This window comes from Leptonychotes weddellii, chromosome 1, assembly GCF_054177405.1.
Source record: "Leptonychotes weddellii isolate Sample4059 chromosome 1, ASM5417740v2, whole genome shotgun sequence".
Lineage (NCBI taxonomy): Eukaryota > Metazoa > Chordata > Mammalia > Carnivora > Phocidae > Leptonychotes > Leptonychotes weddellii.
Window position 1 is genome coordinate 129,576,715 of NC_138369.1, and position 22,565 is coordinate 129,599,279.

The 22,565-nt window shown below is 36.9% G+C and overlaps 1 protein-coding gene across 1 annotated transcript in view; it reads left to right on the forward strand.

Moving 5' to 3' along the window:
* The window catches only part of SNX4 (sorting nexin 4), a 70,278-nt gene that overhangs the window by 20,040 nt on the left and 27,673 nt on the right, over positions 1 to 22,565 (forward strand). The window contains exons 6-8 of the mRNA XM_081832474.1: positions 6,267 to 6,322; positions 10,956 to 11,028; positions 19,418 to 19,479. Of these exons, the coding sequence (XP_081688600.1) occupies positions 6,267 to 6,322; positions 10,956 to 11,028; positions 19,418 to 19,479 (191 nt within the window). The remainder of the gene's footprint in view (positions 1 to 6,266; positions 6,323 to 10,955; positions 11,029 to 19,417; positions 19,480 to 22,565) is intronic.

Consider the following 22,565-nt stretch of genomic DNA (forward strand, 5'->3'; position numbering starts at 1 on the left):
CGCTTTTGCAAATATCATTGCTAATACCATTGGTAAGGTTTTCAAAGAAACACTCTGAATTCACTTTGGATTTCCCTTATTTTAGTTACTAATGAGACTAGAGTGGGCATATTTATGAATTTCATTCTGTAGGGAAAGAACATTTTGAAGCAGTAATTTAGACATAAGCTATAGATTTTTCCTGCAATATGCGCATATACTTTGCATCTTTTTTTTTTAACCCCCTCTGCCTTTACCACTGCCACTCACATTCTTGCCCACATACTTACTCATTTTTTTATGAGATATGAAAGACACTTCCTTTTTTTTTTTTAAATCTTTTTTTTTTTTTAAATATTTATTTATTTATTTGACAGAGAGAGACACAGCGAGAGAGGGAACACAAGCAGGGGGAGTGGGGGAGGGAGAAGCAGGCTTCCCGCGGAGCAGGGAGCCCGATGTGGGGCTCGAACCCAGGACCCTGGGATCATGACCTGAGCCGAAGGCAGACGTTTAATGACTGAGCCACCCAGGCGCCCCATGAAAGACACTTCTGAATTGAGCTTGGCATTCCCAATCATAGCAGACTAAAAGATGAGCTATGTGTCATGCTTCTTCTGTCTACTGGGACATGGTGGTTAGCTTTGAGTGGACATATGAGTCATTTTCAATTAGTGTCTGTTAGTGATATAGCTTTTCAAATTTAGTCATTATAATTTGTGTTTGGGAATGAAACTGTTATCTAAAAATTGAAAAGCAAGGTATGGTGTGATGGCCACCCTAACTTCTATCTGCTCTCCCTGTTGACCCCAAAAGTAACGTAAACACAGGTTGTTGGCAAATTTTTGAAAGTTTTTCTCGTGTATACTGAACAGGTAAGTAGAAAAATGTAATGTAAATTGATAGGATATATAAATTGATGAGCAATTGATATGATAATTAAGTAACAAAAGTTTAATAGGTCTAGACAACAAGAATGGAATGTCTTTACAGTAGTTTTGAAAACACCCCCTAGAGATTTATGTATTGACACTTAGGGATTTGAAATTTAGCACAAAAAAACTTGGAAGAGAAAAATTTGTTTCTGCATGGAAAATATAATCAAGTATCTAATTCTGTCATAAGCTGATACTCATATATAAAAATTTTATTGACTGGTTGCATGAAAAAATTAGAATTTTGTTGGCTATAATTCATTACTTTATGGTACTCAGAATATTGGAATTTTAATTTAGAGTTGGATTTGAAATAACTAAAAACTTTAAAAAATGTTTTTATTTTGATAGGTTTTCTGAGAACTAGTGTAAGATGTTAGGAGCTAATATTAAGGAAAAGAGAAAAGTAAAACATAATTGTTTTGATGACTTCTCTTTATGTAACAGTCATAGATTTAGTCATTAGTTTAGTAACTAGTTCACAGTTCTTTGTCCTTGAACCCAGTATTTGGCCATGACTTTGGTGACCTTGAGAGACCTCTCGAGTTTCTTCATCTGTATAGACTCTGCTGTTTACTGAGTGGATTGAATCTTGTGTATAGGTGCTATTTAAGAGTTAAAATGTTTCATATTTGGGTTGCCTTATGGTAAAACCTCAGTTTCACTTTTCTAAGGTCTTTGAAAGGTAATACTTAATGCGCAGTATTAATAATTTGAAAAGTCAGACTCTTAATGAAATAGAACAGAAATAAGATGTATAAAGAGAGTTTGGAAATCCTCGTGTCCTGCTGTATTCCTTATTTTGTTGTGGCTGGTTCTTGTTTTAAGTCCTTTCATCAGTAAAATGGAATCTTTTAGATCACCTTGCACATATGTACATGCACGCATGCATGTATGTAAGGTTCATGTACATACATGTTACCATCCCATATTACCTCTCTTTTTGGTTATAAATTGTATGTAAAAATGGTTGGTAAAGGAAGTATTGGAAACTATTTCTGTGAAAATGAGATTGTTCTGAATCAGGCCAAATATTTATATTTTTAAAATATTATATTTTATAAGGATATTTGACATTGGGGGGCACTTGGGTGGCCAATTCTGGATCTCAGCTCAGGTCTTCATCTTAGGGTTGTAGGTTCAGGTTCAGGCCCTGCATTGGGCTCTGTGCTGGGTGTGGAGCCTACTTAAAAAAAAAAAAAGAGAATATTTGACTTTGGCCTTTGGCTTTTGGATTGTCACCCTCAAATTGAAATGTCAGCTTACTTTAATTTTCCTTTTTTTTTTTTTTTTTAAGATTTTATTTATTTGAGAGAGAGAGAGAGCAGAGGAGGGGCAGAGGGAGAAGGCAGACTCCCTGTGGAATAGGAAGCCCGACCTGGGGCTTAATCCCAGGACCCTGAGACCATGACCTGAGCCAAAGACAGACACTTAACTGACTGAGCCACCCAGCCGCCCCTGATTTTCCTTTTTTCACATGTTTGTTTAATTTAATATATAGTTTTGGCTTACTAGATTAATATTTTCTTGAGTCTTTTTAGAGTAATTATTATACCCAGCAAGATAATTATACAAATTTAGTTTCTTTTTTTTTTTTAAGATTTTATTTATTTATTTGAGAGAGAGAGAGCGGGAGTGGGGCAGAGGGAAAGGGAGAGAATCTCAAGCAGACTCCATGCTGAGTGTGGAGTCCGATGTGGGGCTCAGTCTCAGGACCCTGAGATGATGACCTGAGTCAAAACCAAGAGTCTGACATTTAACTGACTGAGCCACCCAGGTGCCGCCCAGGCGCCCCAGAAATCTAGTTTCTTTTTTATCAGTGCTCTACTTAATATAAACATGAGCAACAACTCTTTTCATCACTGCTTTATATTGGCATTTTTTGTCTTGAATATTTATATAAATATTCATGTTAACCAATTTAGTGAAAGAGCAAAGAGTTTATCTAGAGTAATGAACATATCAACTAGTTACTTTAGTATAAAGTAATACTGTTTTAACTCCCATTAACTCAATTCCTTACATGAAAGTATCATCCATATACCCAAACCTTAAATGAATTTACGCTAACTCAGAGGAATCCAGAACCCTGTTTGTTGCTTGGAGTAGACTGCTCGTGTCCCCGGTCTGGACTTTTAGAATCTCTGCTAATCTGTGTATTACACAGAAATGCGGAGAGAGCCATTGTGATTCCAAATGCCGGGTGCCTACAGAGTATCAGGTGCTCTTTTAGGTGCTATGGAGACAGTAGTGGATGAGCTGAAAATCTTCATAAACTCCCATGTTCTTATGGAGCTTATATTTTAGTAGTTGGAGACATTAAATTAACATTTAAATAAGATACTTGAAAATAGGTATGTCATCTTTGTTAAAAGAGTATGACAGCAGAGATTTTTTGTCCAGAGATTATTCTGAGATAGGTGACCATAAAACTTATCGTCCAAATGGGGACACTTTCAAGAGTAAAAAGGGGCACTATTAATAATGAGTCTAGGACAACTAGCATAAACCAGGACTCTCCTGGGTAAATTGAGTCACATGGTTGAAGAGATAACATTAGAGCTGAGACAGGAATAGGAAGCCTGCAGTGGAATCAGGCTGGGAACCAGAGAAGAGGAACATTAGAGAGAGGCCCAAGCTGGGTGGTGGTTTACTAGGCAACATTTGGGGGAAGAGAAGAATCAGAAGATGAAATAACCAAGGGAAGACAAGATCCAGGACAAGGAAAGTAAAATATGGAATAAGAGCTGGGAAAGAGGAGGAAGTGGGGACTAAAGGAGAACATGGGAAGTAAGGTAGTAAGTTGGGGCTAGAGAATAGTTGGGGTTATTTTTCCTTACGCACGTTAGCTTGTGCCAAGCTTTGTGAGGCCCTGGGGGTACAACGAGAACAAAGGAGATGAAAGTATAGCCAGAGCCACCGATGTGTAGCTCCCAGGGGCACCATGTGCATTGTGCCTTTTTATGGCTCTTATATTCTAGTGGACAGCTAAGGCACAAGGGAACAAGTAATGATGTCAAGTTGTGCTGTTTTCAAGGAGATGAAAGAAGGTGCTATGAAACAGTGATGGGTCAAGGGTCTTCTTTAGATATTTGATGGGGAATCTGAAAGAGGGTTGGTAAACTGTCAGGTTTGGAATAGTCCAGGTGCTTTTTTCGAGATCTGGCTTTGGGGACATTTTTTTTTTTTTTAAAGATTTTATTTATTTATTCATGAGAGACAGAGAGAGAGAGAGAGAGAAGCAGGCTCCCAAGGAGCAGGGAGCCCGATGCGGGACTCGATCCCAGGACCCTGGGATCATGACCGGAGCCGAAGGCAGACGCCCAACCATCTGAGCCACCCAGGTGCTCTGGCTTTGGGGACACTTTAGGCAACTTTTCTGTTTATGGAATCTCATGAAATGGTGAGCACGGTGAATTGGGTGTTCTGATGGACCTGACTTGACCGGATATTGGGTAAGCAAAGGTTAAGATGGTAATGTTTAACTTTTTTTTTTTTTTTAAAGATTCTATTTATTTATTTGACAGAGAGAGAGATAGCGAGAGAGGGAACACAAGCAGGGGGAGTGGGAGAGGGAGAAGCAGGCTTCCCACAGAGCAGGGAGCCCGACTCGGGGCTCGATCCCAGGACCCTGGGATCATGACCTGAGCTGAAGGCAGATGCCCAACGACTGAGCCACCCAGGTGCCCCAGTGTTTAACATTTTATATGACTTTTAAATTGGTAAATTGTTGATATTAAAAGTAAAAAATAAATTGGCGTTGTTAAGAATTTGAGATTCCAGAAAAGGTACAAATGAAAATATCCTTCTTTACTCATAGTTTTTATGTAATTTCATCCTCATTTAAAGAATCACGTTTGTATGTGAATATAGAGTCTTTAACACTTTGGTGTTTAGTTATTTTAATTAATTAAAAGAACATAAGGGAGTAATATATGCCTTAAATTCATAGGTATGTTTATATGTAAGGACTTTCATGTGCACTAGCTTGTTTGCCCCTGAGAAGTCAGAAAGGTCAAGAATTCGTGAAATACTGATTCTAGAAATAAGAGGATCCCCAGAAATCAGTGATAAATTAAGTTTCTATAGATGTTCTTGATAGCTTTTTGAATTTCTTGTGGTCTGAAGTTCTAAGAGCCTGAGTTTGTGGAGTAACATATTTGTTGCATTTGTTTTTATTTTCTTAGCCAAGTAATTTGGGGAGCCCCAGGATTGTTTTGTCTTGTTTTGTTAATTTGGGAATATATGTAATTATGGGTTGGAAATTGGAGTAATGTACAATTTTCAAGCTGATTGCAAGTTTCAGACTACATCATAAAATTAATTCCTGATTTAGCCACCTTTTTTTTTTTTTTTAAGATTTTATTTATTTGAGAGAGAGAATGAGAGAGAGAGAGAGCACATGAGAGGGGGGAGGGTCAGAGGGAGAAGCAGACTCCCCACTGAGCAGGGAGCCCGATGCGGGACTCGATCCTGGGACTCCAGGATCATGACCTGAGCCGAAGGCAGTCGCTTAACCAACTGAGCCACCCAGGCGCCCATGATTTAGCCACCTTTTATGAACTCTGTAGTTTCTGTGCCTGGTCAGAAATAATTCAGTGTTTTGTTTTTTTGTTTTTTGTTTTTGTGAGAACTTAGGATAGGATTTGTATATATTGAAGTATAAATTTTATAGAATTCAATTATTGTTCAGTGCTGATCCCTCTGTTCCTCCTTTGAGAGCAATTATTTAGAATGAATAAAAATAGTTAAAAAGTTAAAAAAAAAAGGTAGTTAAAAAGTTGTAACATTTTCTGTCAGCTAGATAGAAACTAATTTAATGTCATTTCGTTTTACTTTAGTGTGTAATATTTAGTACAGGTATTTCCATACTTCTTTTTTAAAATACTGATCATGACAGTGAAAAAAACAGTGTACATTTGGTTTGGATTCCATCTGGGAACCACCTGCATATGCAGTAATGTATATGCTTCAGAGCGGTCGTTTTATTTAGTTTATCATTGTTTTTCTTGATTTAGAGAAAGGTAAACTACTTTTTTCCCATGACCTATTCTGACTTGTGATAATGCAGAGCTATGTATATATATTTATTAGTGTGTTGATGTTTATAATTGTTTTACTTTGGTACCATTGAATGCCATGTATTCAGTTTAATTTATTAAAACATTGTTTTTGTAGTGTTTTCAAAAATAATTACTAAGCTTTCTTTTTTTTTAGATATGTTTATGTGTTTGACACAAATGATATGAAGAAAACTGTACTTGAGCATCTTAAATCTAAAGGGAAAGTAAAACTGTTTGGATTTATACCCTGAAATGTAATTGTATTAAGTGAACAAATTATTTTTTCCAGGCAGACTCCAGGTTAAAAGCGCTTAATGCAACATTCAGAGTGAAAAACCCAGACAAGTAAGGTTTTGTTTTAATAAGTTACAATGTTGTTTTGAATGGTGCCTATCAATTTATTAAATTTTTCATTTCTGAATGTATGCACTTTATTTGCTGACTATTTTAAATAGTAATTCATGTTCAGTGAAATCCTCTTACAGTTAAAACTGATTTTGAGATTTGGTAACTTAATTGGGTTTAAGGTTGCAAGTAACTGAAGTTTTAGAAAATTAAACCACTGCTTTTTCCTAGAAGTATTTATTAAAATGTTGTTCAAGATAATCAGAAAAATAAGAGAAGTAATTTTTAATTTCATATGAAATCATTTTTCTTATATGACTTTGCTTGTCAAATATGTATAAATCTCAAGTTAAGATTATTATATATTGTGTATATATTTAATAATAAACTACTTTGTATGCCAAGAAAACTTGATAAATGCGTACTAGTATAATAACTTCATGGAGAGGTATTTATATGACACTTACTTCATTAACATCAGTTTGGTGTTTGTGAGACCATTTCTATAATAAAGGAAGCCTGTGCATTCAGAAAAAAATTTCCTTAGGCTGGGACCTAGGCATTTCTTAATATTTTGGTTTTACTCATTCTCTGAATTGGGTGGATAATTCAGGTTTTTCATTATATGGACCTTTACCTGGCCTTTGATTCAGCTAAATTTTTCAAATAGGAAGGTGCTCAGGCAGATGAGGCTTTTCCATTTTTGCCTTCGAAGCTCATGAGATGCGTTAGAATTTCTCTAGTTAAGCCTTCAGCATTAATTTCTATGTGGTGTAAATTCTTACCAAATGCCAGGTTTGCATAGTTTGATAACGTATTATGCCTGACTTTATAAATCATAACACATTAACATAATGCCTTTGATTTTTAATAATAAATTTTGAATATAAAATATAAATAAATATTTAAAATTTTGGTGATCAGGAAATTGTGATGGTAACCATTGAGGGTTTTTTTTAAATAGTCTTATTTATTTATTTATTTAATTTTTTTCTTAAAAGATTTTAATTTATTTATTTAACAGAGAGATAGAGAGCACAAGTAGGCAGAGCGGCAGGCAGAGGGAGAGGGAGAAGCAGGCTCTCCGCTGAGCAGGGAGCCCGATGCGGGGCTCGATCCCAGGACTCTGGGATCATGACCTGAGCCTGAGGCAGCCGCTTAACTGACTGAGCCACCCAGGCGCCCCAGCCTTATTTATTTATTTAAAAAATATTTTATTTATTTATTTGAGAGAGCAAGAGCATGAGCAGGGGTAGGGGCAGAGGGAGAGGGCGAGGGAGAAGCAGACTCCCTGCTGAGCAGGGAGCCTGATGTGGGACTTGATCCCAGGACCCTGAGATCATGACCCAAGCCGAAGACAGATGCTTAACCAACTGAGCCACCCAGGTGCCCCTTAATAGACTTTTGAGAGGAGTTTTAGTTTTACAGAAAAATGGAATGGATAGCACAGAGGTCCCATATATACCCTCTGTCCCCACACATGCACAGTCACCCCCACTATTAACATCCCCCACCAGAATGGTACATTTGTTACAATTGATTAATGTATATTGACCACACTATTATCACCCAAAGACATTACATCAGGGTTCTCTCTTGGTGTTGCATATTGTATGGGTTTTGACGAATTTATAATGACACGTATTCATCATGATAGTATCATACAAAATATTTTCACTGTCCTGGGGCGCCTGGTTGGCTCAGTCTGTAGAGCACATGACTCTTAATCTCGGGGTCATGAGTTCAAGCCCCACTTTGGGTGTGGAGCCTACTTAAAATTAAAAAAATAAATAAAAATAAACAACAAAAAACCCCAAGTATTTTCACTGTTCTAAAAATCCTTTGTGGTCTGCCTATTTATCCCTCTCTCCCAGCCCTGGCAACCAGTGATCTCCATAGTTTTGCCTTTTCTAGAATGTCATAGACAGTATGTAGCCTTCTCAGATTGGTGTTTTTCACTTAGTAATATGCATTTAAGGTTTTACTGAGGTTTCATTATAAAGGCTATAATGACATGCATGGTATATAAGAGATGTTCTCTAGGTAAAGAACTAAAATTTTAAGTCACCCTCCAAAAAAAGCTTTGAGAAACCTAGTAGGCTAGCTAGCTTTATGACTTTGGTGGATGTACATTCATTTGAGGAGCATGTAGATGAGACTGTTTTTAAATTAATATTTTAATATATGTTCAATTGAATGTTTTTCAATTTAATGAAAAATTTTATCAATTGAATGTTGTCTTCCCTTTTCTGGCCTAACCAGGTTCCTGGATTGTAAAATTTTATTTAATATCCATATTATTATAGAATTTTAAATTTGATATGACCAATAACATAACCAAGCAGTTTTTTGCTTCTGTTCTTATGAAGTGTATAATTAATGTATAATTAGTAATAGAATTTATTTGCCTTAAGTTCTAGATAAGAGGATTGTCTATGTCATTCATTGGTGTTTTGTTTTTAAAGATTTATTTATTTATTTATTTTAAAGTAATCTCTACACCAAACATGGGATTCGATCTCATGACCCCAAGGTCAAGAGTCACATGCTCCTCCGACTGAGCCAGTCAGGCACCCCTATATCATTCATTGTTAAAACAGATTCTTCACGTACAGAATCTCTGTTCTAGCTATGTCATATATTATATATATTTTATATACTGGGTCTAGCTAGCCCAATATATAATTATTATTCATACCATTACTAAAATAGTTTACATCATTAAGATACTTTTATTCTGTCCTTTCTTAAAATGTAGAAAACCAGAAAGATTGTTTTAGAGGGATTACCAAAATGATACTAGCTTTACGCATGTTTATGTTTCTTCAAACTGGGGTGCCTGGCTGGCTCAGTTGGAAGAGCATGTGACTCTTGATCTTGTGGTCGTGAGTTCGAGCCCCATGTTCTGTGTAGAGATTACTAAAAATAAATAAATAAATAAAATAAGATACGTTTCTTCAAACTAGACTGTTAAAGAGCAGTTTGGAGATGGGCCTCGAGTCTTCTACTTTTATGTGGCAATATTTAGACAATATTTGGGCAATATTTAGGAGGTAGACCAAGAGATTAGTAGAATGAATGGGGGTGAAAGAGGGGGGCAGAAAATACAGGTGGCACCCAGGTTTCATTCTTTAGAGTGCTAGGGAATACAGGGAAGAGAGATTTGGGAGGGATAGGGGAAGATAAGTTGAGCTTTGGGTATGGAAGCAAGTAGAAATGTCTGCTAGTCAGTTGGTGTTATAGATCTGGTGTTTATTAGGAGAGAGATTTGGGCAGGAGGTGGAAATTTGGAATTCAGTAGCATGTACATTATAATTGTGAAGCTTTGTGAATGGTAAGTCACATAGAGTGTTTCGATTGAAAGATTGATTATTAAGATGGCTGAGGACCCAGGATTGGACCCCAAGGAGTGCCAACTCTTTGAGGGTGTTTTCCAAAGTGTAATCAGAGGATTAGTAGCATCTGAATCCTGTGGGTTGGGCTTGTTAAACCTTCAGCTTTCTGAGTCCCACTAAGGTCTCTGTGTACAGTTTTGCTTGTTCACACCCCTCTCCTACTGAGAGGCCCTTGGTAGCGTTTCTAACAAACACTTTAGAGGTTCTTTGCACGCTAAAGTTGGGAGGTGTAACAGGTGGGTGAAGGAAATGTATACTGCAAAAGAGACTTCAGGCATAACCAGAGAGTAAAAGGAAAATCATGAGAAAATGAAACTGGTGTCAAGGGAACAAATTTTTGAGGAGGGTGAGGTCCACTGTTACACTGCTGAAAGGACCAAGAAAGATGAGGACTAAAGGATGTCATTGGATTTTAGCAACATGAGAATAATTAGTGTGTTTGTCTGGAGTATTTCTATACTCTGGTGCTGGAGGCAAAACTAGATTGCAGGGGGCTGCACGGTGAATGGGAGGTGGTGGTTGCTTGAGAGAATGCCTTGTCAAAGTGTGCCCGTGAGAGGCGTGGGTATGAGGGTGTGTTAGCAGTTGGGTGTGTTGTCAAGGGAATGTGTGTATGTATTTTAATATAGGAGAGTTAATTGATATGCTAATGAGAAGGAGCTTGCAGAGAGTGGAAGTTAGAAAATAGGAATATGGGGTATAGCTGGGGTAGAATCTAGAGTATTGATGGGAAGAAGGGTCCTCGAGGGAAGGAAGAAATAATAGAGGTAGATGTGTTTACTGGCAGGAAATCCTACTAATGGCTGTGTTTAATGTGTGAAGCTTGGTTGGAGAGCGACAGGTGGTGGTATCAGAAGTTTCACATCTTTATGCAGAATGGTGGTTATTAGATTAGGGAAACAAAGATTACTGAGCAGCATGAAGATTGAGGTTCAAGACCATGAGTTTAGCGCCAGGAATTTTTTCAAGGAACTTTTCAGACAGACAAATTTTATCTCTATCTCAGTTTCACAGTAAAAATTATGAAGTATGACATCTTTCCTTATCTTTAAAAAGATCAAAAGAAAATATGGTGGTTTTATTTTAAAGTTTTTTGAATTTGTATTGGTGTGTACATAAAGCCAGCATATAGTTAAATAGAATCAGTTTTGTTGTTCTCAGGAACTGCTGTTTTGTCTTTCAGTTTTTGACTTGCTTTCATGAGAAAACAATGATGTTTTCTTTCTGTCCTGTTTCAGGAGATTTACTGAACTGAAACACTACAGTGATGAGCTGCAGTCTGTCATCTCACATCTTCTTCGAGTCAGAGCTGTAAGTGGTCCCCAGGGCTTTGTGACACACATTCATAAGGAAGTGCTTCTCGCCTGATCACGTTTTTAAATAATGGATGGTGTTTATGATGAATAGCTGGTTTTTGCATTCAGATTTGGCCTGTTCCTCATCCAAACTGCATTTTTTTAAAAAATGTGAAATGTTTTCTTGCATAAACAACTTGAAGGTTTTTAGCCTGTTGTTTTCTCTGTAGTTTGTATATGGTTGTTTTGACATCTTGTCAAAGGCCTAATCCTTTCAGTGTTGGAATATAATTAAGTGTGGGAGTTTAGATCTACATGCAGTGATATCCTTGTACTTTCAAGGTTTTTTTTTTTTTTTAAATAGTGAAATAGTTTATATATGTTAGGCTATCATGTGCCTGTGCTCTTAAATTCTCCTAAATAAACTTGTTTGGGGTAATGGTCTGCCATGACAAAAGAAATTAGAAATTGAGGCATAATCACTGAACTTAGCCATATGGTTGGGCTCTGGTAGACATGGAACCCTTAGAACTTGGCTGTACTAGAGACTTTGAAAGGGGTACCTGGGTAGCTCAGTTGGTTAAGAGTCTGCCTTCAGCTCAGGTCATGATCCTGGAGTCCTGGGATTGAACCCTGCATTGGCTTCCTGCTCAGTGGGGAGTCTGTTTCTCCCTTTCCCTCTGCTCCTCCCCCAGCTCATGTTCTCTGTCTCTCTAATAAGTAAATAAAATCTTTAAAAAAAAAAAAAAGACTGAAAGATACTGGGATGCCAGGTCTAGGATCACAACTTAGAGTGATTGGAATCCTCTTGAAATACATTATCTGGGATTTGTTTTAATGAGAGCATCTACTGGTGAGGAGTGGAAAGTGGGGGCAGTTTTAGATGAAACTAGATTGGCCATATAATAATTGTTGAAGGTAAGTGTTGGGAAATGGAAGTATGTTCTACTGTTCTCTACTTATTGTATGACTGAAGATTTCTATGATAAAAAGTATAAAAAAATAAAATAAGAGAAAAAAATCCTTTTGAATACCTTTATATTGGCCCAGTCTTCTGTTTAACCATTCAGAGTACCATTAGACTCCCTAAATAAATTATGAGATACTTTCTAATAAAAGAAAAGGTATCTGTGAGAATTAGTAGGCTAGAGTCAAGAACTGGGTATTGGGAAGCTGTGGATTGATAAGGTAATTAGACAACAGTTCTTGTGGAAAGTTGGGGGTAGGGGGGACAGAGACACCCCAGAAGACTGGAAGAATAATTCATATAGCTTTGTCTTTTATGCTAGAAACCTTGGAGAATCGATTTAAATTAGAGGTCTGGCTGATTGTGAAAGCTGTATCCTTTTTAAAGGCCTTCAACCAAAGGGAAGGGTGGGGAACACAGTAGAAAGCCTTGTTTAGCAGGAAGGTTAACAGTTCTGGGAGTTCGAGTAGGCAGAGGTACATAATTGTACACTCACATGACTAACCCCAGGTATTGAGAAGTTCTCAAACAGTCTTTCAGACCCAGAAGAAAACTAAAGAACAAAGCAGAAAAACAGCTAGAATCGGATTTATCAGAAATCTCCGAGATGAGTGTGAATTGAGCAGAATGTAATGGTTAAACACTCAGAAAATCTGTGAAGTATAGGTAATAAATTTAAGTGAGACCTAAAGGAGGGAGACGTAATTGTCATTGCTGTGAGACTATTACAGATCATTTAGCCTGAAGGAAGGTATACATGATGCTTTCATAAAAAACAAGTAAAATTGTCACAAGGCAAGATAACCATAGTGATTATGTGTTGTTTTCTGCTGAAAGTGTATTTTTAAATGTGATTAATATTTAATAACCTTTAAAGATTATGACAAAATTTAACCATATCAAATTTGTTTCTGCCCTAGGACTTTTATTTGCTCTTCCTCATGCCCGTATCACTTTTCCCACATGCCCCACCTTCAAGAACCTCTCTTGGCCTATTCTCTTTTGTCATTCATTTCTCATCTCAAATGCCTCCCTTAGAGAAATCTTTCCTGGGCATCTTATATAAAATAAGATGCAATTTTCTATCATTTTCTGTCATTTCTCTGTCATATTCTGTCATTGCTGTTGTCTTTATAGCAACACTGTCTGACATCGTGTTTTAATTTGTTAATGAGCTCCCCTACTAGTACATGTGAGCTCCACAAGAGCAGGTTTGTTTTCTCGCTGCTAAATCCCTGGAATAATGTCCAACTCATAGACACTCACTATATATTATAATACATTGAATGAAGGAACAAATGAATGTATATGCTGACATTTTTATGTTTAAAAAAAATCTGGAAAAACAGAAATTGCTTCTTTTGTTTTAAATTCCAGTATAGTTAGCCTACAGTGTCATGTTAGTTTCAGGTGTATAATATAGTGATTCAACAGTTCCCAGTGCTCATCACAACAAATGCTTTCCTTAATCCCCATCTCCTGTTTCACCCATACCCCACTCACCTCCCCTCTGGTAACCATCAGTTTGTTCTCTATAGTTAAGATAAATTGCTTCTTGAATTTAATTATAACCAACCAGGGAGAACTGGTTAGTAATGTATATGTGAAAAGAACCTTTAAAGAAAACAACCTTGTCATCAAAGAATTTGTAATACATAAGTAAGAGAATTCTGGGTATAGATATTTATCCCAAGCTTTTTGTTTGTTTGTTTTTTGCTCAAGATTCTATTTATTTATTTATTTAAAGATTTTATTTTTTTATTAGAGAGAAAGGGCACACACGAGGGGGGAGAGGGGCAGAGGGAGAAGCAGACTCCCCGCTGAGCAGGGAGCCTGACGCGCGGCTCGATCCCAGGATCCTGAGATCATGACCTGAGCCGAAGGCAGACGCTTAACCGACTGACCCAGGCATCCCTACGATTTTATTTTAAGTAATCTCTACACCCAATGTGGCATCAAGACTCAAATGCTCTACTGACTGAGCCAGCCAGGCACCCCATCCTTAACTTTATGAAAACAGGCTTCAGAAACTTTAATGACATTAAAGATAGCTTGAGCTCTTGAAAGGAAAGGCAGCACTTGATCTGTGAATCAAATTGAAATTCTGAGTGAATAAATGAGAGAAAAGCCAGTGAACAATACAGGATGCTTTCTGATTAGCTAAAATTTTGATTTTTCTAAAATTGGGAGAAAGGCTATTTAATCATGGACAGTAACAGAAAAGTAAAAATGAAAGCTTAAAGTCCCAACGCACCACAGGAAGGGCCTTTTTGTAACAGTCAGAATGTCAAGAGAAGAAGGCTTAGACGCTGTTTGAGACAGAGGATGAATTCTTTTATTTAATTATTGTATTTTATTTTTGAGACAGAGGATGAATTCTTAACAGATGAAGGAAAATAGAATTATTTGACCATCTTTTCTATCAAGGAGAATTCTTTTGAAAGTAGAAAAGGCAAAAAAGTTTTAGATTGGTTAAAGAGTTAAATATTTATCAAAATAGAACAACCAGAAAGAGTGGGTGGCCTTGGACTGAGAGGAGCTGGCTTTGGACTGTGTCTCTGCCATTTATTGGGTCCTTCAGACAAATCTAGCTAAAAAAATGGGAATATCTGCCTGGCACATAGTAGGTACTGAATAAATATTTGTTATATGAAGGTGCCTTATTCATAGAATTATGAGACTCAGATGAAATAATTTCTGTCTTGTAAATAACAACGGAAAGGGGGCACCTGGGTGGCTCAGTCGTTAAGTGTCTGCCTTCAGCTCAGGTCATGATCCCAGGGTCCTGGGATCGAGCCCTGCATCGGGCTCCCTGCTCAGCAGGAAGCCTGGTTCTCCCTCTCCCACTCCCCCTGCTTGTGTTCCCTCTCTCGCTGTCTCTCTCTGTCAGGTAAATAAATAAATAAATCTTTAAAAAGAAAAATAAATAACAATGGAAAAATAATATTGATCTGTATATCAACCAGTGCTCAAGCGTATATAATATTCTTATCAAGTTCCCACAATAGCCCTTTAAAGATAGTACTGTTACTGTCCTCATTTGTAGATTAGGAACAGAGGCAAAGGAAATGTACTAAGTGAAATTAAATAATTTGTCTGATACCACACGATAATAGATGTGTGGAGCCAGAATTTCCACTTTTGCCTGACTTGAGAGCCCATGCTCTTAACTACCTACAAATGGTATATTGACAGAGGACATGAATTCAAGTAGATTGCGCAAGAAGAAAACTGATTTTCATTGAGTTATCCTCCTTATTGCCAGGACCCTTAACAAATGTCATCTCATCTAATCCTCACAAAGTTATATAATGAAGGTCATTTCCATATTGAAAGATATAATAACAAGGCTTGAAGTGGCTTAATAAATCTCCAAAGTCAAACCCTAAAGTAAGAAGGAGCTGGAATTTGAACTCACATTTGTCTGACTGCAGATCCCATATTTCCTACTACAGTATATGCTGCCTCTTTAGGGAGAAATCAAATTTAAAAGGGAGGGGGGAGGTGCACCTGGGTGGCTCAGTTGTTAAGCGTCTGCCTTCGGCTGGAGCTGCATCAGGTTCCCTGCTCCGTGGGAAGCCTGTTTCTCCCTCTCCCTCTGCCCCTCCCCCTCCTGTGCGCGCGCTCTCTCTCTCTCTCTCTCTCTCTCTCTCTCGCTGTGTCTCTCTCTGTCAAATAAATAAATAAAATCTTACAAAAAAAATAGAGGAAGGGGGTCTCTTCTAAAAAAATTAAAAAAATAAATAAAGGGGAGGGGGGAACATTTAACTTTGCAGATACTGTAAATTATAATTATTAAGATACTACTTGACATGTTTGTCCTAAGGATGGTAATCTCTGGCGTTCTGAAATATTTAGTGATGGTGGCAGTATAAAGTATTACATGCAGCTCGTTTGGGAACCACTGTGGCAGTAAGTATCAATAGTTAAATCTCATAATCTTTGAATCCTTAGGAAATAGTTCAAAAGAAAAGAAAAACTATGCATGTCTAGATTTTCAAAATAAGATCATCTAATAGAATGTCCTGAAACTGTCCTTTTTAGCATTAAATCAGCTACTACTTCAATGAGGATAGAAAAGGCATTCTTTTTTTTCATTTGTTTATTGTTATGTTAATCACCATACATTTCATCATTAGTTTTTGATGTAGTGTTCCATGATTCATTGTTTGCGTATAACACCCAGTGCTCCATGAAGTAAGTGCCCTCTTTAATACCCATCACCAGGCTAACCCATCCTCCCACCCCCTTCCCCTCTAGAACCCTCAGTTTGTTTTTTCAGAGTCCATAGTCTCTCATGGTTCGTCTCCCCTTCCGATTTCCCCCCTTCATTCTTCCCCTCCTGCTATCTTCTTTTTTTTTTTTTTTCTTAACGTATATTGCATTATTTGTTAGAAAAGGCATTCTTACAGTTCCAAATGATTCTGAGCTGTGTAGAATGATTGGATGAGTCTGTCACATTTCTTCTGCTGTCATAGAATTTGCTAGGTATCACGCTTTCCCTGTCAGTTGTCAGATGATCAGTTTTCAAAAGGAAAGACTTCTCAATAGAAAGGAAATTGAATAGCAGTCGGAACTAAATCGTTGGATACAGCCCCTTTTCCCTGGCACCAGTATTCTTGATTACCAATGACCAATGAATTAATTTGGTTTTAGGTTTTATCATTTCTGTTTTATTTCTCTGCCATTTTTGCTTTTCCTTTTCTCTAGAAATAATAATTTTTGGTTATAGTTTTTCTTTGCCTCATCTTCTTTTTCACTGCTTAATGATCTAGGTACAAGTCATTTTGTGTTTTAGTTGACTAGATCCATTTGTTTTCATGAATAGCTGATACCAGAAACATTGGTCTCATAACGAGTGCTGAGTGTCTGTGGTCTAGTTCATGGGTAGGTAGTTCCTCCTGTGGTTGCTCACCTTTTTGGTATAGGAAGACTCTTACCTCTTTTGGGCATGTTCTGTGGGTCAAATTATTTTTCAGAGTTCTAATTATTATGGTAGAAGATCCTTTTGTACCAGCTCCCAGGAGTGACATACTTTAAAGAAACAAGCTTTTAAGTCCTTGGGATTTACAAACTTTGTCTTTTTCTTTTTTAAGATTTTATTTATTTGAGAGAGAGCGAGCATGAGCAGGGGGGGAAGGGTAGGAGGAGAGGGAGAAGCAGACTCCCCACTGAGTGGGGAGCCCAGCTCAGGACTCGATCCCAGGACCCTGAGATCATGACCTGAGCTGAAGGCAGATGCTTAACTGACTGAGCCACCCGGGCACCCCCAAACTTTGTCTTTGAACATTTATTTTGGATCTGCATTTTGTACTTAAGTTGCTTGTAGTTTCTGTTCTTACGTGGTTAAAAAGTATTCTCCCTCTTTCATACTTAATATCTTAGTGGGTGATAAAATGCTCAGCTTTCAAGAGGAGGTTTGATCTTTAAAGTACAAAGATCTAGGAAAGTTAGTGGTCCAGAGTGGCATTTTCCATTTCATATTCTCTGGAATGCCAGTTCTGTATGATGTTTTCTAGTGCAAACCATATCTCTCTTAAATAGTCATGATTCATATATGTTGTTAAAGGTCTAAAAAGTCCTGTGGAAAAGAAAAGTGTTAAATTTTATTATCTCCCAAACTTACTTGATGATGGAACAACTTTAAAAAAAGCAAACAACTGGGACGCCTAGGTGGCTCAGTCGGTTAAGTGTCTGCCTTTGGCTCAGGTCATGATCCCAGGGTCCTGGGATTGAGTCCCACATCAGGCTCCTTGCTCAGTGAGGAGCCTGCTTCTCCCTCTCCCTCTGCCTGCCACTCTGCCTACTTGTGCTCTCTCTCTCTGTCAAAGAAATAAATAAAATCTTTAAAAAAAAAAAGCAAACAACCTTTGACACTCTCTATCGGACTCAAAAAATAATTGGGAAATAACATCCTTAGAGAAATTAGTTGAGAGGTCTGGGGACAACTCTGGAATGTTTCAAGCAGAATGAAGACTATGAGCTTTGTCCTGAGTCTAGTGCAGGGATGGGCAGACTTTTACTGAAGGCCAGATAGTAAATATTTTCAGCCTTTTGGGCCATATGATCCCTGTAAAATCTATTCAGCTCTGCTATGAAAGCAGCCATAGACAATGCTGACATGAATGTTCTAATAAGACTTTACAGAAACAAGCTGCAGTCCTGTGGGTGCTGCTCCCTAGTCTAGTGGGCAAGCCAAGGAGAGATGGAAAACATTTTATGTTCCTCTTACACCCGCTCCAAGTATTTAGTGCTGGTTCATTCACTTCAAGCTGAAAGTATTGAAAGGGTTAGGATTTGTTGTATGGTTAACGCCTAATTCTTCAGATGATTCACATTTGAGTAAGGAATTAGGGACATAATTTATCCTCAGGGTTTACATTTAGAAACTGTGTACCAAGAATTTTTTTGTGAATTTTTTTAGGGTTTAGGGTTTTATGTGGGATTACTTTTGGTCTTCGGTTCATGTTCTAACACTTTGGAGGAGAGTTTGTGGTGTTTTGTCTTCTGTAAAATTTGTGTGAATAGCTAGGCAGTATATATTTCATCTCGATCTAAATTATAATTCTATTTTTATTAAAATATCTAACGTGTTGGTTAGAAGGAGTTATCGTGATAAAGTAGCAATGAAGTATGTTGTATGTATTCAGCATTTATGTATAAAACAATCAATAAAATTGAAAGTGTTTATTTTTCCCCCTGATAAATGCCACTTTGAGGACTTTATCATAAGGAAACAATCTGAAATTTAGCAAAAACTTTATTCTCAGACATGTTTATTAAAACATTATGTATAATACTAAAAAACTTAAGGATAGCTAAATATCCAACAAGGAGTGCTTATGTATTTTATACACTGCTAGATGGAATTTTATGCAACTAATTAAAGTGGTATTTATTAAAAGGAATATTGACCTGCTGGATAAAAATATTATCACTTAAAAAAAACACCATTTATTTATTTATTTATTTATTTATTTATTTGAGAGAGAGAGAGAGCATGAGAGGGGAGAGCATCAGAGGGAGAAGCAGACTCCCCGCTGAGTGGGGAGCCCGATGCGGGAGTTGATCCTGGGACTCTGGGAACATGACCTGAGCTGAAGGCAGACACTTAACCAACTGAGCCACCCAGGTGCCCCTATCACTTTTAATATAGGAAATTTTAAAACAATGATTAAAACATATTTATATATGTTCTTTATTTTTATATATGTGTGTGTGTGTGTATGTGTATAAAAGCAATTACATAAATACGATGACAGCAGGTTTTTTTCCCCCCATGATGAGACTTTGGGAAATTTAAGTTTTTTCTTTTTCGTATTTTCCAAGTTTATTGTACTAAGCATTTTTTTAATGAGGATAAAATTTCTCTTTTTTTAAAGAGTAAACTGTATATTACTTTGATCTAATAGTAATTTCTTTTAAAAATTTATTCCAGAGAGTAGCAGATCGACTCTATGGTGTATATAAAGTGCATGGGAATTATGGGCGAGTTTTCAGGTAAGCATTATATAAACTTTTAAAATAAAAGATTAGCTCTAATTAGCTTTTTGCCTGAGAACTGTAATTCTTGAAAATTTATGGGTCTGAAATGTAGTTTAGTTTTTATTTATTTGTTTTTTATGTTATGGCATAATTACTTAATTTTTTATTCAAGTGTACTTAACATACAGTGTTATATTAGTTTCAATTGTACAATGTAATGATTCAACAATTCTGTACATTTCTCAGTGCTAATCAAGATAACTGTACTCTTAATCCCCTTCACCTATTTCACCCATTTCCCACTCCTCCCATGCCCCACACCCCCTTTTGTCAACTACCAGTTTGTTCTTTGTATTTAAGAGTCTGGGGGTTTTTTTTGTCTGTCTCTCTTTTCTTGTTTTGTTTCTTAAATTCCACATATGAGTGAAATCATATGGTATTTGTTTTCCTCTGTCTGACATATTTCACTTAATGTTATACTCTCTAGGTCCATTCATGTTGTTGCAAATGGCAAGATTTCATTCTTTTTTATTTTTTTTTTTAAGATTTTATTTATTTGACAGAGAGAGACACAGTGAGAGAGGGAACACAAGCAGGGAAGTGGGAGAGGGAGAAGCAGGCTTCCCGCAGAGCAGGGAGCCCAACGCGGGGCTCGATCCCAGGACTCTGGGATCATGACCTGAGCCGAAGGCAGACGTTTAACGACTGAGCCACCCAGGCGCCCCTCATTCTTTTTTATGGTTGAGTAATATTCCATTGTGTATGTGTATATACACACAATGGATAAGGAAGAGGAGAGCTAGATATATATTTATATATTTATATTTTTACATATCTAGCTCACATCTTCTTTATCCATTCACCTATGGATGGACACATGGGTTGCTTCCATATCTTGGCTATTATACATAATGTTGCAACATACATAGGGGTGCATATATCTTTCCGAATTAGTGTTTTTGTTTTCTTTGGGTAAAGAAAATTGGGGTAAATTCCTAGTAGTGGAATTACTGGATCATATGGTAATACTGTTTTTAATTTTTGAGGAACTTCAGTGCTGTTTTCCGTAGTGGTTGCACCCCCACCGACAGTGCAGGAGGATTCCTTTTTCTCCACATCCTCACCAACACTTGCTACCTCTTGTCGTTTTGATTCTAGCCATTTTGACGGATGAGAGGTAATACCTCATTGTGGTTTCGATTTGCATTTCCCTGATGATTAGTGATGTTGAGAATCTTTTCATGTGTCTGTTGTCCATCTGTATGTCTTCTTTGGAAAAAATGTCTATTTGGGTCTTCTGCCTATTTTTAATTGGATTATTTGTGGGGTTTTGCTGTTGGTTTGTATAGGTTCTTTATATATTTTGGATATTAACCCCTTATCAGATATATCGTTTGCAAATATCTACTTTCATTCAGTAGGTTGTGTGTTCATTTTGTTGATTATTTCCTTCACTGTACAAATGCTTTTTATTTTGGTGTAGTCCCAATAGTTTATTTTAGCTTTTGTTTCTCTTACCTGAGGACACATATCTAGAAAAATGTTTCTTTTGGCTGATGTCAAAGAGGTTACTGCCTATATTTTCTTCTAAGAGTTAATGGTTTCAGGTCTCGCATTTATGTCCTTAATCCATTTTGAGTTTATTTTTGTGGGTGGTGAAAAAAAGTGGTCCATTTTCATTCTTTTGCATGTAGCTGTCCAGTTTTCCCAGCACCATTTGTTGAAGAGACTCTCTTTTTTTCATTGTATATTCTTGCCTCCTTTATTGTAGATTGACCATATAAGTGTGTGTTTATATCTGGGCTTCTATTCTGTTCCATTGATCTGTGTATCTGTTTTTGTGCCAGTACCATATTGTTTTGATTACTACAGCTTTGTAGTATATCTTGAAATCTGGGGTTGTGATACCTCCAGCTTTGTTCTTCTTTCTTAAGATTGCTTTGGCTATTCGGGGTCTTTTGTGGTTCCATACAGATTTTAGGATTATTTGTTCTAGTTCCATGAAAACTGCTGTTTGGTATTTTGATAGGGATTGCATTTAAATCTCTAGATTGCTTTGGCACATTTTAACAATATTGGTTCTTTCAGTCCATGAATATGGAATGTCTTTTTATTTGTGTCCTCTTCAGTTTCTTTCATTAATGTCTTACAGTTTTCAGAGATGACAGGTCTTTCACCTCCTTGGTATTTTATTATTTTTAGTGCAGTTATAAATGGTTCTTAATTTTTCTTTCTGCTGCATTATTAGTGTACAGAAATGTAGTAGTTTTCTGTATATCAGTTTTGTGTCCTGCAACTTTACTGAATTCATTTATCAGTTCTAGTAGTTTTATGGTGGAGTCTTTAGGGTTATCTATATGGAGTATCATGTCATTTGCAAATAGTGAAAGTTTTACTTCTTCCTTACCAATTTGGATGACTTTTATTTCTTTTTCTTGTCTGCTTGGCTGTGGCTAGAACTTCCAGTCCTGTAACAGTGGTGAGAATTGACATCCTTGTTCCTTTACTGATCTTAGAGGAAAATGTTTCAGTTTTTCAGCATTGAGTATGATGTTAACTGTGGGTTTTTCATGTGTGGCCTTTTATTAATGTTGAGGTATGTTCCTTCTAAACCCACTCTGTTGAAAGTTTTTATCAAGAATGGGTGTTATACTTCATCATATGCTTTTTCTGCATTTAAGGAGATGATTGTATGGTTTTTATTCTTTCTCTTGTTAATGTGATGTATCATGTTGATTGATTTGTGAATGTTGAACCACCCTTGCATTGCTAGAATAAACCCCACTTGACTGTCGGGAAAGATCCTTTTAATGTATTTATTGTTGGATTTGGTTTGCTAATATTTTATTGAGAATTTTTGCATTTATGTTCCTCAGAGATATCGGCCTATAGTTTTGTTTTGGTAGTATCTGTCTGGTTTTGGTATCAGGACAGTGTTGGCCTCGTAGAATGAACTTGGAAGTTTTCCCTCTTCTTCTGTTTTTTGGAATAGTTTGAGAATACATATTAGCTCTTTCTTAAATGTTTGGTAGAATTCACTTGTGCAGCCATCTGATTCTGGACTTTTGTTTGTTGGCAGTTTTTTAAATTACTGTTTCATT